The sequence below is a fragment of the Triplophysa dalaica genome, chromosome 8 (genome assembly GCF_015846415.1).
Source record: "Triplophysa dalaica isolate WHDGS20190420 chromosome 8, ASM1584641v1, whole genome shotgun sequence".
Classification (NCBI taxonomy): Eukaryota; Metazoa; Chordata; class Actinopteri; order Cypriniformes; family Nemacheilidae; genus Triplophysa; species Triplophysa dalaica.
Window position 1 is genome coordinate 21,035,305 of NC_079549.1, and position 18,945 is coordinate 21,054,249.

At 38.8% G+C, this 18,945-nt stretch overlaps 1 protein-coding gene across 1 annotated transcript in view; it reads right to left on the reverse strand.

The window, feature by feature from the left end:
• The window catches only part of LOC130427112 (titin-like), a 156,361-nt gene that overhangs the window by 122,045 nt on the left and 15,371 nt on the right, over nt 1–18,945 (reverse strand). Inside the window, 14 exon segments of the mRNA XM_056754159.1 lie at nt 376–4,167; nt 13,283–13,333; nt 14,054–14,440; nt 14,647–14,835; nt 14,933–15,058; nt 15,157–15,441; nt 16,187–16,418; nt 16,514–16,682; nt 16,775–16,916; nt 17,003–17,263; nt 17,341–17,601; nt 17,865–18,125; nt 18,223–18,486; nt 18,627–18,887. Coding sequence (XP_056610137.1) covers nt 376–4,167; nt 13,283–13,333; nt 14,054–14,440; nt 14,647–14,835; nt 14,933–15,058; nt 15,157–15,441; nt 16,187–16,418; nt 16,514–16,682; nt 16,775–16,916; nt 17,003–17,263; nt 17,341–17,601; nt 17,865–18,125; nt 18,223–18,486; nt 18,627–18,887 — 6,681 coding nt within the window.

An 18,945-nucleotide genomic window follows, 5' to 3' on the forward strand; every position in this document is an offset into this window, starting at 1 on the left:
GCTGCTTAATGATTGATAAACCACAAAGCAGCATTAAATATGTTCCCAAAGGTGAATGACAAACATGGAAGACTCTGCAAAATGAAGAAGGAACACTGAATGAACATTGGAATGATACTGAAAGATCCAGCGGGTTAAGAAGTGATGTGGAATCATGCTCACGCTTTGGTGGGGTGAAAATGACGGCAAAACCATTGTGTTGTGAAGAACAAATGAAGATAGAAAACATTAAGAAGGTCTCTTCACTTAAATATAAAGATCCGTTTTATGAAATAAAGTGAGAAATTGTGTATTTAATGATATACAATATAGCAATGAATGGCAAGAGTTAGTCACGTGTAGCATTGGATGGCAAAATAATCCCATAAATCCAACCTCTTGGGACCACTGTGAGTTGGGAGGATGTTGAAGATTTGCCAGCTTCTCCTACAGCCTCACAAGTATATTCTCCTTGATGATCCTTCATAACTTTGCTGATTACTAATGTATAAGTGTCATGGTCTTTGGAACACTTGAACTCTTTGCCAGATTTAATTGATTTTCCATTGAACAGCCAATTCACTTTCTTTACGTGTCTTATTGTCAATGTAAATTTGGCCTCAGAATGTTCTTCTATTACAATATCTTCCAAATTACTCTCAAAGATGGGGTACTCTTCTCTAACTTCTTCTTTTTCTAGCTTCATAATTGCTTCAGATATATATTCCTCCCTTTCCTCTGTCCGAAGAAAGATAGTAGATTGTTCAGTTGGAGCTGGCCCCAAGACCAATTCAGTTGTCTTACTTGCAGCCCCTACATCTCTCTCATGTCTTTTTACTGTCACAGATCTGGTTTCTCGTTGCTCAACGTGGATAGACTGTTGGACCTCAATTTTGGTTTTACTTGCCACATGAATTGTTGACTGCTGCCTAACACTTTGCTCATCTGCTGTTACAGACTGGAAAGAGGTTTTGGCCTCAGTCTTCAGAGCTGCAGATTGAGACTTTGGTGATGTGAAAGGCTCTACATTTTCTGTCAACCTTACCACCTCCACCACAGGTGAAAGACGTTCTTTTGAAGAAGCCTGACTAACCTGTAATCTTTGAGGCCTGTCAATTTGCATAGTGCCTGGCTGCTCAGAGGTCAGAACCTCCTGTTCCCTATAGACAATGGAGTTGAGAGCAGCTTGAAGTTCACTCTTAAGATCAGCAGTCTGTGGATACTCTCCTTCAAAGGCAATTGTAATTTCAAGTGGGGCACTTGCGCTTGTAACAAGATATGTGAACATGAGATATTTGGGTTCTCTCCTTTCTTTTACCTCAAGAACTTCTACTGATCCTAAACTCTCCACCACATCTGCCAAGATCAAGGGTTGGTCAGATGCCACAGCAGTTGCAAGTGCATCTTTTAACTGATGCTTAATGTCCAAAGTGTGTGGTTTTGGAGCTGGAATAACAAAAGTGAGCTCTTTGGGTAGTGTTTGGCTCTCTCTTGATTCTGATACTTTATAGGACCCCCTGCTCTGTTTAGTGACAGTTGCTGTGGTTGTTTCAGATTTTGTAATGTCTTGAGATAGCTCACCTTTGATTACATGCTTTTCTTCCATTAAAACTGACTGTCTAACAGACTGTCCTTCATGAATTTGGACTGCAAAATCTTGCTCTGTGGCCTCAAGTACAATACTACTCTCAGTTGAGATTTCTTTTTCTTCAATATAAATTAATTCAGATGGAATTTTGGGTTCAACTTTAGTTTCAGAAACATATTTCTCAATTGTGGCTATGCTTTCTGTATGTCCTTCCTCGATATCTTGACTTTCTGACACAGATGGCACATGAATGATATTCCAGCGATCTTCTTTCTGAACTAAGGCACGCTGTTGTTTAACATCACTCACAAATGGAGCTTCCTTCGGTAATTGCACCGTTTCTGAGAATACTTGAAGAATACTTTTGGGTTTAGGTTCTTTTCTTATCTCAGACTGGACACCTGTTACAGACAAATCAAGATCTGTACAATAATCTGCTGTATGCTCCCTTTTCTCCTCTGTGCTTGCAACATGTTGGCGGGCTTTTTCCTGTCTCTGCACCGCCACCTGCTGTTTTGGCATCTCCATTGAGATTATACCTTCTTTAGATAATGTATTTTCTAAATGGACTGCCTGAAGATGCAAAGAAGCAGAAGATTCCTTACAGGGTTGTATGTTAAGTTCGGTTTCTCTTGCTGATAACTGATATGTTTCTTCACACATCACAGATTGCTGTTCGTCTGCTGAGACTGTATGCTTAAGAATTGGGATTTTTTGAGCAGTTGCTTTCTCTGGGCAGGGCTTCTCGCTGCTGAATCTACCTTCGTTCAGAAGACTATCCTGATCTGTAAAGACCTGCAAATGCAGAACTTGTTTCTGTTCTGTCTGGGACTGCACTGAAATTGCACTGTCTAAACCTGGGATCGAACTTGATTTATCAGCTTGAAGTTGATTTATTTCCTCTGCAACAAGAGCTGATTTTAACACACTGTCTTTAACAAGAGATGCAGTCTCCTCAGCAGGCTTGAGCATAGATAACCTCTGTTCCTTTGATAAGGTTTGAGTAGTCTCATTAACTGAAAGGATAACTGGTTTTGAAGATTCCCTCTTTACGGATGACTGAAAACTCTTGTCTTGTAATGAAAGTTCTTTAGAGTGTCCGTCTGTGAATTGTTGTTTTTCAGTTGAAACTGCACTGTAAAGAATTTTAACTCCCTCTTTCACTTGGTATCCCTTCTCCTGCTGTGTATGTAGTATAATCTGTGAATGTTCTTTAACAATTGGAAGTTTTGTCTCAACTTGGTGACTTGATATTGGATACTTGGGCTCAGGGGCTGGCTTGATCTGTTCTCCTTCGCTGCTTAATAATGGCTCAGCTTTTACAATGGTCAGTGAAGTCAAACTCTCAGTTATGGCAGACATCAGCTGTGAGGGACGCTCCTTTGCAATTTCAAGCTCCGTTACCTCTGGACTTTTGATACGATCAAAGTGCTGTTCTGTGAAGCCTTGACTTTCCTGAACTGCTGAGGTCATGGCAGCCATATGGAGCTGTTTCAAGGGGGTTGCTACTACTGGCTCTGGCTGGGATGAAGCAGAAATTATACCTTCATGTACTTCATGTGACTGTAAGACTGCAGCTTGATGAGTTACCTGCTCCTTGTGCACAGTTGCAGCAGAAATATCCAAGTCGTGCAGAGTGTCAACGTGCTCACTTTCTATAGTTTGCCTGTCTTCTGTACCAATGGTGTAAATTACCTGCTGCTCTCCCTGTAGGCTTGCACCTGCCTGCCCGGGAAGGCTAACGCTATACAAACGGGATTCAGTGGCTTGCTCAGTCATGGACACCTTATAACGTTTCTGCTCCTGAACTAACTGCTGTTGATGAAATACAGATACTTTTTTGTGGAATACAACCAACTCAGCACTGCAGCTGGCCTCCCCGAAGGTATTGGCAGCTTTGCATGTGTAAAGACCACTATCTTTTTGCTGGATGTCACTCATGACAAGGAAGCCAGAGCCATCTAGGTTACTTACAACTGTGCAGTTCTGGCTTGATTTTATTTGATGATTACCCTTAAACCACTGAACACCAGGAACTGGAGCTCCTGAAACTTTATACTGAAATTTCACCTCACTGCCCTCTACACATTGCACAGGCTGAATTTGTGTGGTAAAGCGTGGTGGTTCTCCGGGTATTTTAAACATTTGTTCCACCCATTTCTCTGCTTCTGATAAATGACTTAATTGTATCTTTAATAATGTCTTGCAGGTTGTTTGGCCAAATCTATTACTGGCAGTACAGGAATATTCACCCTCATACTCCTTCTTGACTTCAGTTATTATTAAAGTGTACTCACTTCTTTCTTCAACGAACTTATACACTGACGAAGAAGTAACAGCCCTACCATTGTGGAACCACTGAACCTTCGGCTTTGGAAAACCAGACACTGTGACAGTAAACCTGACAGAGTCTCCAACAGTAACTTCAGCAGGCATAAGCTTGGATTCAAACACAGGTTTTTCCTTTTTTCTCTCTAACGAACTAGAAAAACGCTTTTGCTCTGGCTTGAGTTCAAGTGTTTTAGATTTTTCAGGTAATTGCAGTGATGTGCTGTAGGTTTCATCCTCTTCTTCGGTCTTCACAGTCAAACTAGAAAATTCTGTATGAAAATAATGGGATTAAAGAATCAACAAAATATTCTCAAAATCAAGGATGATGATCGAGTTCTAACAGCATTAGTCAAGAAGCGGACATAAAAATGCCCTTAAGAGACTAAAAATAATAGAATGCAGTATACCAGTAAACTTTTTCATCATCATTTTATTTACTTTTTCATGTTCATATAATTTAAAAAAAGGCATACAAGCACATTGCCCCTCACAGTATTGACTATTTGAACTACATTTGTTTAAATAAACTACTTTTGATAAATAAAAATCAGGAATCATATGCAAGCTATAACTATTATAACCATCTAAGAGTTATTTGGCAAGTTTGACTACTACTATTTTTCATATTTGTATTTACACTTAGTTAAATATTAGTTTACCCGTGATCTTTAAAAATTCTATACAACATAACGGGTACAATTAAATTAAACTCTATGATGTAATTCTAATACTGGAAATTATAATTTTATCATCATGCGCATAACGATACAGAAAATAATCTGATTATGCAAAGAAAATTTAATATTTTCTCACCTAATCTGAAAACTCTTTTTAATAAATTGACCTTTATTTAACCTTTTATTAATTGATCAGAAAAACATTAAGGATGAAGAAATCATAAATAAACGAAAATAATGCTCTCATGCACTTAAACAAAAGAAAAACATCTGTCTAACATTTATATTCCAATAAATATCAACAACACTGGCCATGCATTTTAAGAAAATGCAATTTAAATGATCAAATCTACATTTATGATTCATTGTCAGACATAATGCAATTGTTTTATTGTTTTAAAACAAGACTATGGATTAAATGTTGCATTTAATTGAATTTTTATTTCTAGTAAAGTAAAATGAAAAACTTCGTCAAAGGCTGCAGCATAAAGGTGTAAAGCAGTAACTAAGAACAATTTCAGGGCTCACTGCTCAATAATTTAAGAAAACATATCAATGAAAAGGTTTTTATTTTATTTTTTATACTGCAGGTTAAGATAAGGTTTCTATACATAGTTCCACAATAATTTACAACAGTAAAACAATTAAAAATTTAATCTATCAGAGGTAAACAAAACAAAGTATTCTGAAATTCATGAACCACCCATACTGAAATTAAAACACCTTTAACAACGAAGTGGTTTCAATGTACCCAGCTTTGTTTTGGATTACACATTTGAATTCACCAGCATCACTATGAGTAACGTTTGTTATAAGGAGATTGAAATGCCCCGATGCTTTTTCCTGGATAATATACCTAGAATTTTTCACCGGAGCACCATCCTTGTACCATTCTGCTGTAGGGTTTGGTTTTCCACTCACTAAGCATTGAAGCATTACAGGTGTACCTACAGCTGTAGTGACATTTTGCAGTGTGATTATACATTTAGGGGGTATTTCAGTGACATGAAATTGAAAACTACAACTGTTTGATGATTTACCATCAAATTCTATTTTGTCATCTTTTGATGGTTCAGCAAAGACATCGAAGTTAATACTAACATATTTCTCCCCTTGCTCACTTGTTTCATTATCTGTAATAGCAACCAGTCTAACCGCTTTCTGAGACTCATCGGATTCCTGTGGAAACTCAAATTCAAGCTCTATCTCTGATGATGGTTCACCATCAAATGATGAATTCCCCACAACCAAGTCAAACTTCTGGGGCTGAACTTTTGCGCTACCAAGAGACACAGCAGTTAATTCCCTTCCCCTTGTCTTGCCTGAGAACAACTGTGGGTTCATAACCATAAGTGATGCTCTACAAAGTGTTTCACCAACAACATTAATAGCTCTGCATGTATAGATGCCGCTGTCCTGTGTGTTGGCTATGAGGATTTTCAAAAAGTGATTGTCACCATCTGAGGAATAGATGTACTTTTTCCTATCCATGGGAATCTTCATATTGCCTTTATACCATGACACTACTGGAGACGGAATACCCATTAAAGAGCATTCAAACATTACATTTGTGTTTTCTGGAGTTTCAATGTCATAAATAGGGTTTATAAAACGTGGTGGCATTTCTGTAACTTCAAAGGCTATTTGTAAATCCTCACTTTCTTGAGTGATAAAATCCACAGCACCTTCTTCAAAGATGCTTGGGAGAACATCAAGAGATATGATCATGCTTTTGTTGTCAGCTGTATACTCTGGAATAGTCACAATCTTGACCTGTTTTTCAAATTCTTTCACTTCATTTTCATCCAACTCAACTTCTAACAAGATTTCCTGAGGAGATGGAGACCTTGAAGGATCTTCATCCTCTTCAACATCAAACTCAATGACATGTTGATGGGTTACAGAAGGAGGGGGTAGCATCTGCCTTGCTTCCTGGGATATAACAATAACTAAAGCAACACTTTTTGCCTCACCAACATAATTCAGAGCCTCACAAATATATTCCCCTTGGTCAGCTTTTGTGACATTCCGTATTTCCAAGGCAATGTTATCCCCATCTCTTGCAATGCTAGTCCTCTTATCAGCCTTTAGCTCAGTTTTGTTTCTAAACCATTTCACCTCTGGAGTGGGTAGTCCAAATACTTCAGCAAAAAACTGTAAAGATTCACCTTCATAAACTCTTCTTTTTGTAAGGGGCTTAAGGAAAGCTGGAGGGATTCCTTGAACTTTTTCCTGAAGTGTTCCTAATCCTAGTAAACCACGGCCATCTAAAGGTATCATGCCCTCATCTATGGTAAAAACAGGGGGAGTAGTTTCTATACTCTCATCCCCTGGAGAGTTGAGGAACGTAGCCGGAGAATAAAAAAAATCACTTGAGCTAGTTGGGGGTCTCTTATGTTCTACAGGGGAAAATGGATACTCATGAGGTGTCAAGACAGCCCCTGGAGTCTCTGAGGGGGTATGGAAACATTCAGGTGACCTTTGAATCTGAGATATTTCTGTGGATGAAGCTGGAGTGTAAAAACGTTCGATTTCAGTCATCTCCTCACTAAACGTGCTGCCTACTTCTATGGACATTTCTGACTCTGGTGACAAGGGTCTTCCCCAATCAGATGGTTGGTTATAGTAGTCATAAACAGCACTGAAAGTTACTTCTTCTTCCTCAAGTTTAGAAACACCAACAGTACCTTGCCTGGCAGGATTTTTCTGTTCCTGTTGAAGGGGTGTCTTCTCTGACAAAGAATAATCAGACTGTAATTTTCTGTCAGCTTCAATTCTGGATTTTAAACTAACCGGTGTTGCCATACTTGAGGCTTTCATTGTATCACTCTTCATATCAGCTGAACTAACATTATCTTGTGGCATGTCCACAGGTTGTACTTCTGCGGTTCGCATGGTAACATTACTTATTTTTAAAGGCTCTGCTATGGCAGTTAAGTGTCCAATTTCTCGAGCAGATATACCAATGCCACTCTCAGCAAAGTCATAACTTTGCTTAACATATGCCTCCTCTTCTGTAATTCTTTGCTCAACTGTGCTGTCTGAGAGTCTTTTACTCATGTTCTCTGGCAATCTTGCCTGGGGTCTAATCAATGTAGGTGAATGCTGGACTTCAGTAACATTTGCCAAAGATACAAAATGGTGCGAGTCCACAAAATACATTCTTTCCTCTGTTTTTTCTTGGGAGGTGTGATGTGTGCTATCCAGAACCATTTCTGTATCATCTGAGGGACGTTCTAAAAAGAAGGTCTTTGCTGCAGTCACGGTAGGATCTAATTTGAACTCTTTCATGTTCTCCTGGCTAGGGTAAAGTGAAATTGCTTGCTCCAATTCATTTTGCTCAGATTCGAGATCTATCTCAGGAATATCTTCAACAGGGAAATATGACACATCCCTTGACATTGCCATCATCTCATCAGGCTCATCTCTGAAACTTGTTGGCATTTCAAATGCTTGTTTTAACTTGGCTACTTTAACATCTGCTCCAGATGATTGCAAACCACACCCTGTTATTACTGGCATGTCCGATGCTGGTTTCTTGGTGCACCTAAGTTTGGGAACATCCTCCCGCAGATAATGAGGTTCGTTGGTTTTGCTATTATCCTGAAATTCATCAGAGAATCTACTATAATCATGAGTCCCCTCCCTTTTAGGAGCACTTCTAACATCTTGTAATGGTGTGGAAGAACTTACTAAATTCTTTGTTCTCACTGTAGCATTTTCTGAAGATGAATCAAGGGATCTTGTTTGGTTATTCACTTCTGACATGACAGAGGACGAAAAAACAGAGTCTAGAACAGAGGAACCAAAAGACACATCGGCTATACTTTCAACCTGTCCAAGAGTGTTAGATGCAACACATCTATATATTCCAGCATCAAGGTATGTAAAATTATCAATATAAAGTCTATGTCTCGCATCTTGAACCTCAAATCTATATTTGTTGGTATTCAGATCAAGGGAAATGCCATCATGGGACCATGTGGCTTCAGGCGTTGGTTCACCAACTATGATGCACTCCAGCATAGTAGTCTGGCCCTCTGAAGCACTAATGTTCTCTACCTCTCTAACAACCTGAGGAGCTTCACCAACAACATCAAAAGAAAATGTAAACTTATGCTTCACTGATTGAGAAGTGCCATCATCAACAGGAGATTCTGAAGTTTTTTCAGTGGAATCACAGGTGTCTTTAGCCTCATCAATCATTTCTAGCACTGGTGTTGGAGCTGTTATTCTGATCTCAACTGGTGAGGAGTGAACGGAGGAGTGTGATGTTTGTGGTATGCGGATGACTGCCTGAGGTACCTGCAGTGTGTGTTTGTTGTCCAGATCTGTAGTCATTAACGCCATAAGTTCTTCCACTATAATGTCTTCCTCAGGGAATAATGACTCGTCTTTCAATTTAAATACTTGAGGAGGCTCAACCTGGGTCATTGGCTGATCATCATCTGTTACTTTAAATATGCAACATGAACTTGCTTTTCCATGTTTGTTTGCAATATTACAGGTGTAAAGACCTTGATGGTCAATTGTTGGATAATAAATGGTCAGGGTTGATGAAGTTGCTTTGATGCGAACATCAAAATCTGGGTCTTGCAATACAGGTTGTCCATCTTTAAGCCATGAAACAGATTGTGATGGACCTCCCTGAAATTGACAACTTATTTCGGTCATTTCACCTCTCTTAACCTTAAGCTCTGATATTAATGTTGTTACAAAGACAGGTGCTCCTGGTTTTAATACTCCTGAATGCATATTCTCTGCTATAGGAGCAGCCCCTGGAATATCCTGATGTAACATGATTTTTTGGTGATCAATTGAAGCAGTTTCCTGTCTAGACAACGTCACATCTTTGTTATAACCGTGATCCGGCTGAACTGTATCTTCATGGCCCAAATATGTCCTTTCAAAACCTTCAGTTATATCTGTAGTGATTTTATGATCTACAAATCCTTCGTAAGTTCTATACGACTCTATTGGTGTTGGTGAAGCTGTGGACATCAATGTGTTTCCCAGAGTAATTTCAGAAGACTGTGGATTCTCTGCTAAGGCCCAATTAGATTCTAATTCAACACTTTCTTCTTGTTCAATCGGAACGTCTTGTTGCCATTTTTTAATACGCTTTGCTAGAGCCTCCTCCTCACTGACAAAATAGTCACTTTGGGTCCTTAGCTTCTCACTGTCAGCCTCAAATACGCTATCAGTTTTACTAGGTGTTTCTGTCACATACGACTGACAAGAAATATCACTGAAAAACCTTTCCTTTGCTGTTTTATGTGGTGGCAACCTGTCCATCTCTTCCAATTCAACATATTTGAATGCTGTGCTTTTTAAAGCACTATCTGAAACACCAACCCGTTGTTCAACAGCCGTTTCTTGCTCAGTCAAAACATCTTGTTGCCATTTTATTATACGATGGGCTAATGCCTCTTGTTCACTGACATAGGGTTCGCTATCATCTTTTAACTCATTTATTCTCTCTCTAGATAAATGCAACACACCCTCTGAGGAACGTTCCTGTGAACGTCTTTCTCTAAATGGGGATCTTGAAGTCATTGTCAATTGTGAATCCCTCTGAGATTTTGAAATTACTGCCTCTTCCTTGTGAACTTTACCAACAGATTCATGAGGATAAGAAACTTTTTCCTCAGACCACTGAGGCACAACAGCCTCTGCCTGTTCAATTTTCCTTCTTTGAATTCGTTCAGGTAAGAATTGATCATCACTTCTTAAGCACTCGCTCTCCTGTCTTGTCTCAAGGATGTCTTCCACTGGTACACCTGTCTGCTCTAATTCCATTAGAGGACCTATTTTACTTTCATGAAGCAGAGCATCATCTATTTTCACTGACATTACTGCCTTGGCTCTTGAAGACTCTTTATTTTGCAGCTCTGTATGTGATGGACTGATATCCTGTTTGCTGCTTACTTGCTTGGAAGCTTCTCCTGCCTCCAACCATTCTAATACAAAAGGTTCTTTTGCCTTGACCTGGGCCTTTTCATCCCACTGCACATCCTGCTGCCATTTTCGTATGCGCTGAGCTAAGAATTCATCTGAACTCTCTAAGCACTCACTTTCCAAGTTTTTCTCATGGATGTTCTCAACTGACATAGCCCTCTGTTCTAATTTCTGGACAGGAACTATTTTACTTTCATGTTGCAGACCATCATCACCAAGAATTTTTTCTTTAATTGACTTCACTGCCTTTGCTTTGGGGGACTCTTTGTTTTCTGGCACCTCGTGTGATGGGCATATCTGCTGTGTACTCATCAAGGGTTTAGAAGCTACTCCTGATTCTAACCACTGCAGAACAAATGGTTCTTTTGCCTTTACCTGAGCCTCTTCATCCCACTGGCTTAGACTACTGGAACGATCATCCTTGTGTGCTAAAATATTGTATTCCATCTCCTTTTCTGACTCTTTTTTGGAAATTATCCTTCGATCTATCGGTGTGTCATCAGATACATCAATCTCACTCTCTTTTCTTAATGCTTCTTGCAGAGGAAGTTCGCCCTTCATCATTTGCAGTGCCCTAGATCTTGACTGTGGTTCAAAAGAGTGTCTACTTCTTCGCACCGCTGATTGGGTGCCAAGTCCAGTTATTCTTTCCAGTCTACTTTGAAATTCTGCTGAGCTTCTGGAACCTTCTTGCTCACCAGGGCGAGCAACATGCTGAACTTCTGGCAAAGTGGATGGCCTTAGTTTGAGTCTCTCAACATTATCTGTGTAGCAAGGCTCACTTGTAACCGATTCCAACTCAAACTCAGATGAGGACATTGTAGATATAGATAGTCTCTTTTTCTTTTTTACAGCCTTTTGCAAGAGACCAAGTTTTGCTTTAACCTCTCCATGAAGGCTATCTGTGTCACTAAATCTATCACTGTACCGATCACTACACCTGTCACTTAATTTATCACTGAACCTGTCACTGTATCGATCACGACCTGCAAATCTGTCACAGTATATATCGCTGTATCGATCACTAAACCTTTCATACCTCTCATACATGAGAGGTGGAGAACGTGCACGTTCAGATGCTGTTTCCAACTTGTCTTTATCTGGGGTTCTTGAAGGGGATGCAGATCTAAAATACATGGTACGAACCAAAGTGTTCTTTGATCTACAATGACCTTTGAATTGCCCTTTACTTGTTTTATCAAATGGAGAGCCAACACATCTTAACTCTACTTTAAATTTTCTCTCCTTTGTTGAATCAGCTAATGAATCTGAACTTGAATAGGCTTTGTTGGAATGTCTAGAATGACTCAAATAACTTACATCTTGCTCTTCCCTCAATGACACAAGGAGTGACGCATTCGAATCAGCAGATCCTTCTGTGTTAATTGCCATGACTTTGTAACTGCCCGAGTCTTTTTCCTTAACACCTTCAATTGTTAAACTGGTGAAGTGCATATGCATTTTACTCACTGTATGTATTTTACGACGGTGTTCCTTTTGTATTTGTCGGTTATTATGAAACCACAGTATTGTTGGAGATGGCATTGCTACTAGTTTACACCTAAAAGCTGCAGTCTCACCCTCTATAACAGACAGAAATTTTAGCTTTTTGGTGAAGGATGGCTTGATGTTCTCACTGGGGACTACAAGACCAAGATCTAAATTTTCTTCTGGGTCTGAAAAAGAACTGTATTGGAGTCCTCCTTTTTCCATGTATTCAGTTCCTTCACTGTAAAACAACTCTGGAAAAGAAGGGAGACACATTTCAATAAAATTCCCAGTGTGCAAAAGAAACTGAAATATATTTTTTAAAGAATATTAATAGAAATATTAAAGCATGCATCAATTCACAAAGCCATAAAAAAACAAATTCACTCACCATATTTGTTCGAATAAACGCAAGACTTGACTCTTTATTAAAGATTCTGACACGAAAATCGCTTGATGTTTTGTTCCTTCTTCTGTGGACAGTTCTTCAAAGAATAATTTTCTTTTCAAAGCATTAATATGTATCCAAATAATGCTGATTTGGTTCGAATGAGAAGCTTTTTAATTTAACTTCATGAATATCCTAAAATATTCCTTACCTGACTTGCAGAATGATGAATAAACGCCCTTTCTAATCCTTAGAATGACAAAATTCTTTCATACGTAAAAAGAGAAACATCACTCTCTACCTCTATCCCTATACTTCTTTTTTATAAGGCGTTTATTCGAACTAATATAGTTTACAGATATAACCATGTTATTTAAAAAAGCAAACAACATTAATCACATACCGCTATCTGCAAGCCAGTCTAAGAAATATTTGCAGGAAGGTGTGTTCCAGATTCAAGAAACTTAGGAAGCAATTAAAAGATGTGGCTACTTCCATATCTTTTAAAATGTGATTTCCTGTGGTCTGGAACTTTAAAAGGATAATCATCCTGCACCTTTTTTTTTAGAAACAATCAAAGATACCATATCCTTCATGCTTTTCAAGTGGAAAAGATAAATGCAAAACCCCACTTTGCAAAAGTGCTTCACAGCAAGCATTATCAACCAAATTGCTTGCTATCCAATAATACTTGACTTCATCCATACAGTACGCATATCCAACAAAATATGAAAGCTGTTCCCATTTAAAAGGATTCACTTGCAAGCAGTGTTTGTACAAACAGTCACCTCCTCAATATGCTTGGGAAATGTTATATGTAATAGTTTGATAGGGAGACATTATCTAGAAAAAGATACTGTAAATCGATCCTACCTTTAACCTCTTCCTCAATTTTTGCTTCAATCTCCTCTCGTATTTTTGCAACTGTAACAAAGAGCAATGAGTAGAACATGAATAATAAATAATTATTCCAGCTAAATTAAGCTGTTCAGTCTCAATAGCATCATTTGATAATTTAAGGATAATATATAACTGTACCAATCATACAATAGAAAAGTTCAGTTGGTTGGCATGTAACACTAATGTAAAAATGTTAAAAAGAAGTGAAGGTGGAAGTTGGAAAGAGCATGCAATTGCCAGCCTGACATCAACAGGGTACTTTATATTAAAACTTTAGAGCCATTGCCAGCCTGCACTTATTTCTGGTATATATTGTGCATTGAACCAACTACATGAAGACTCTTTTATAATCTTAGAACTACGAAATCAGTAACAAAAATTTGTCTTTTAAAAAGAAATCATCATATACATGCAGCACAGATTTTATAGATAATTTGGGCACGATCTCAATACAGAAGAATATGTTAGGACAATACTTGGAAACTTTTGTAAATGCAAAAGAGGGAGGAAGTGGTTTTCAAAGACAATGTACAAGACCAACAATGGTGACAAATGACAGAAGAGACCTGAAATTCTACAGGGTGAATCACACTCATAAAGCTTTCCTAAGGTGAAGTTAGTGGAGGTGCTCTGAAAACTCGCTGATAGGTGCTTATTCACTGAGAGACTTAGAAAGACAATGATGTGAAAAAAATACTTGTGGTCTGTTAATCGAAAACCATCAGCTACTTTGAGCTCAGTTACCTTCTTCGGTTACAGCAAGACTGGCTGAGCAAGCTGCCTCTCCTGCGATATTGACTGCTTTGCAAGTGTACTGTCCAGCATGCTCAGAGAAAGCATCGACTATGATTAGCGTAGCAGTGTTTGTCATCTCATCAAAATGAAAGACAACATTTTTGGAAGGCTTTATAGGCTGTTGGTCATGGAACCAACTGATCTCTGGTTTTGACATGCCAGACACACGAGCATGAAATCTGGCCACTTCTCCGTGAGCCACCTCGCAGCTCACGATAGGCTGAACGAAAGCGGGTCTTTGGCCAGGAGGTTCCTTCTCAACAGATTTAATTCTTGTGAAGAGACTGGATGACGCTTGTGACTGCGATTCAGATGCATAGTCTGCAATTGTTAGTCCTGAAAAGAAGTATTGATTTGCCCTTAACTAATCTGTGAAGTGCACACACAAGAGGTTTGCTTCCGTGTACCAAATAGATTTTCATTTTCTTTCGGCTGACATAATTGTTTATATTATATAAAGCCAACAATCAATCAATTGCAAATTAATATTAGTATTACTGAATCCACTATCACTTGTGTGTTTATAAGAAAGCTGAACTCACCATCCACTTTCAGTACAGCTGAGCATGAGACCATTCCCGCAGAGTTACGAGCAACACACGTGTACTCGCCCTCATCCTCGGTATGAACTCTGGCAATCTCCAGCTGACAGTTTTCATCGAACTGAGACACTCTGAATATGTCCGACTGCTTGATTTCCTTGTCTTTGCAATACCAAGTAATTGTCAGATCTAAACATGAGTAAGTAAGAGGAACATTAGGAACATGATTAAGGAATTAGTTGGCATTAAGTTAATTGTACATCCCAGCACATGATTACTTAATTACCTTCTCCTGAGACTCGACACTTGAACCTGGCAGATTGTCCTTCATTGGCAGAAGTGTTGTGTATTGGTGATATCACCACAGGTGGCGACAGGGGGGCTCCGGTGTCAGGAGAAACCACTTCTGGAACTAAAACCAGAATGATTCATATTACAACAGGACACCAGGTGTATGTTATGATGCACCTGTCTTTATTTAGAATTTAATATTTGTCTGTTTGACTTTACCTTCCACATCAAGTGTAGCAGAGCTTGTGGCTACTCCATAGTCATTCTTGGCTTCACAGTTGTACTGCGCTGCGTCTTCTGGGAAAACCTCAATGAGGAGCAATGTGTGTTCATTGGCCTCCCTCAGGAACTTGCACTTGAACCCAGAGGACAGGGCCTGAGAGTTCTTGTACCAGGATACCTGAGGCTGAGGGATTCCAGTCACCTCCACGTAGAAACGTGCAGGTTTTCCAGACTCAACAGACAGAGGCTGCATGTGCCTGATTATCTGAGGAGGCTCAGGGACTGAAACAATACAATTATGTTGGGTAAGAATAAAAAACAGATGACATCACTTGAACAGATTACTAATATTAATTTAGATGAGATATTACAATATTATGACATAGTGTTGTCAAAAGTCCCGGTATTTTGGGTCCAAGTCGGTATCTAAAAATAAAAAGTTGCCAGTACCTAATTTTCATAATACTTCTATAAAGTAACTGTAATGGGGTAAAATTTATGGGAGGACAGGATGGTGTTAACAGTACCTATTTTATATAGGCCTATCCAAAATCTATGGATATAAGTTGGATAGATAAAATCTATTTTAAATTTGTCATTTTAAACCTAATTAAGTCTCTCTGTTGCATTTATTATTTTAATATACAGCTGCCTTAATGTAAGTAATCTTGTGTAAATGCAGTATAAAAACTGAGGTTTGTTTTAATATTGCATATGTTTGTTTGTTCAGTCAGTTGACTTACTGAAGTTTATTTATTTGTTTTATACAGCAGCAGACTAAGGAGGATGTTCATCAGCATGAAAGACCCAGTGAGCACACACAGGTTCAGCAACAATCAACTTATACTTCATGTATACAAAATGGAAATGCTTTCTATACATTTATATCAACAATAAGCTTTATTAGTAAAATTGTGTTTCAATTAGCATGTACTGGTGTTTTGTTTAGTACCGAATTTGGTAATGAGGACTGTGGAATTTAACTGGTATTTGTACCTACTACTGAAATTCTGGAGGTCGCACTTACTATTGACATGCAAGGTCATCACACTTCTGTTCTTTCCTGCAATGAATGTGTATTCCCCTGCATCGCTCCTGTAGGTCTCTGTGATTGTCAGACGATGAACTTTCCTAATTATCACGTAGTTGAAACGCTGATCTACAGTAAATTGAATCTCAACTCCATTTCTCAGCCAGCGTCCCTCAATGTCGTCTTCATTGACCTCGAACTCAAATGTAGCTCGTTGTTTCTCAAGCACCTATGATGAAATTTATTATTTAATGGGATGCCCACTGTTTATGATTTACTAATTAAAATAGCAATGGGTATTAAAGTAGGGAGATTGGTACTTACAGTGATTTCCTTCTCCACGGGTTCACTAATACGCACATCCTTGCCCTCAACAGTGAGATAGGCCTTTGATACGCTAGACCCAGCTACCACAGAGTATTCGCCGGCATCAGACATACGGACAGTTTGGATCATCAGACGATGTATATGTCTTTCTGTGGAGACTTTGTGTCTGTGGGATAGAGATATTATCTATATCAATACACTAAATTACAAAGTGACAGATAATAACATTAAAGAGCAAACTATAAATATTAAGAATACCTTTCGGTTAATTCAAGTTCCTGACCATCCTTCATCCATGTTACTTGGACATTGGGTTCGGAAAGCTCACATTCAAAAATAGCCTTCTTCTTTTCAGTAACTTTAATGTCTTTGATATGCTTGGTGAACTCAATGACACGAGCTTAAATGTATTAAAAGAGAAAACAACTCCATTATTATCAACAGACAAAACGCATTTAATAACAATCATTTTAAAGCAGATATTACCTTCAACAAATAGCTTTGCTGAAGTTTCAGCAGATCCAGCCAGAAACTTGTACTCTCCAACATCCCCAAAGTGTACGTTGCGGATCGTTAGAGAGTGACTAAACTGTTTAGTCCGAGTTTGGCATCTGTCACTGGAACGGATTTCAACTCCGTTCTTCAGCCATTTGTAGGTGATGCCTTCATAGTTGACAGTCACCTCAAATGTGATGGTGTCCTTCTCCTGAGCATTCAGGTCTTTGAGCATAGATGTGATCAGGACAGCTAAGGGGGAAACAAACATTGGATTTCCCTTTCCGGTGAGAAATTCAGTACTAGAAAATAATAGGAACAGAACTTACGGCTAACTGTCAGTGTTGCAGAAACCCTGTCATTTCCACACACAAATGTGTATTCTGCAGAATCATCTCGGCTGGTGTTCATGATCTTCAGCTGGTGCAGTTTGCCCTGGACCACAATCCTGAACTTCTCGCTCATCTCAATCTCAACTCCATTTTTCAGCCAGGTGGACGGAACATTGAAATGCGAAACTTCACACTCAAATGTGGCCACCTGGGTCTCGGGAACCTCAAGGTTCTTCAAGGGTTTTGTGACTCTCAAAGCTGGAACAAGTATTGTAGGGATTTAATGATTTTAATGAGTAGTGAATTAGACAAAATATACCTTCATATGTTTTAAATGTAAGGTTCACACATGACTTCATGAGACGTTATGAGACAAGAACTATTTATAATAAAAAAATTAAACCCGATAAGACACTTCAACCATCCTTCATGACAAATGTTACATGTTTGAGGAATAGGGCATTAATAAATGCTATTAGTTTTTATTTAAGTAAATTTAAGATCTTTAAATTTGTACTTACATTCAACATGTAAATATGCACTGCACTGCAAGTGTCCAACAACAGCTGTATATTCTCCAGCATTGACTTCTTCAACATTCTGAATGACCAACTTGTGCGCTTTCCTTTCTGACATTATTTGAATGTTGGCACTGGGTTTGAGCTCTTGGCCTTTGAACATCCATTTAACCGGAATGTCATCATGGGACAAACTCATTTCAAATGATGCTGTTTCATTCAGCAGGGAGGTAACATCTTTTGGCTTCTTCACAATCTTAACAGCTGCAAAAGAATGAAACCACAAATTAGGATTTATTTTTCCAGAGAATTTCTCGAGAGGATTTATTTTTCCATTGGTTTAACTAAACAATGAACTTACTTTCAACATTCAGTCTGGCATTAGCGGAGAGCTTTCCAAGTTTGAATCCATAGACTGATTCATCTTGGGTGTTGCAGTTCTTGATCTTCAGGGTATGCACCATTCCCTCCACTGTTATCTCATATTTATCACTGGGAACAATTTCAATCCCATTCTTGATCCACTGGGATCCTTTGACATCTAAATGGGTGAGTTCAAGACTGAAAACCGCCTCTTGTGTTTCCGTAACTGTCTGGTTTTTCAATGTCTTCTTAATCTTCACAGCTACAAAAGAAACATTTGTAATCAGTCATATGCAATGGAAAATATTTTAAAGATGAAAAAGGAATTCAACTAGGAACGTTAATAACGGCTATTTCCAGTAGATTTTCAGCGACTATTACGCTAAAAAAAGGAAAATATACCTTCAACTCTAAGGTTGGCAGATGTTTTGGAGTTTGCCACTTGATAGGTATACTCTCCAATATCTTGTGGTCTTGTGATCATGAAGACAAGCTGGCGGACCGCACCTTTATCCTCGCTCCTTACATTGTCGCTAAAGACAACAGAATGGCCATCTTTAAGCCACTGGCCCTCAGAGGCAGGATTAGCAACTTCACACTCCATCACAGCAGTTTGGGATTCTGCTACAGTCACATCACAGAGTGGCCTGTTTATAGCGCCTCCTGTTGGAAGAAAACCATAACCGTGAGGCCGCGTCTATGTACAGTAGATTTGATATGT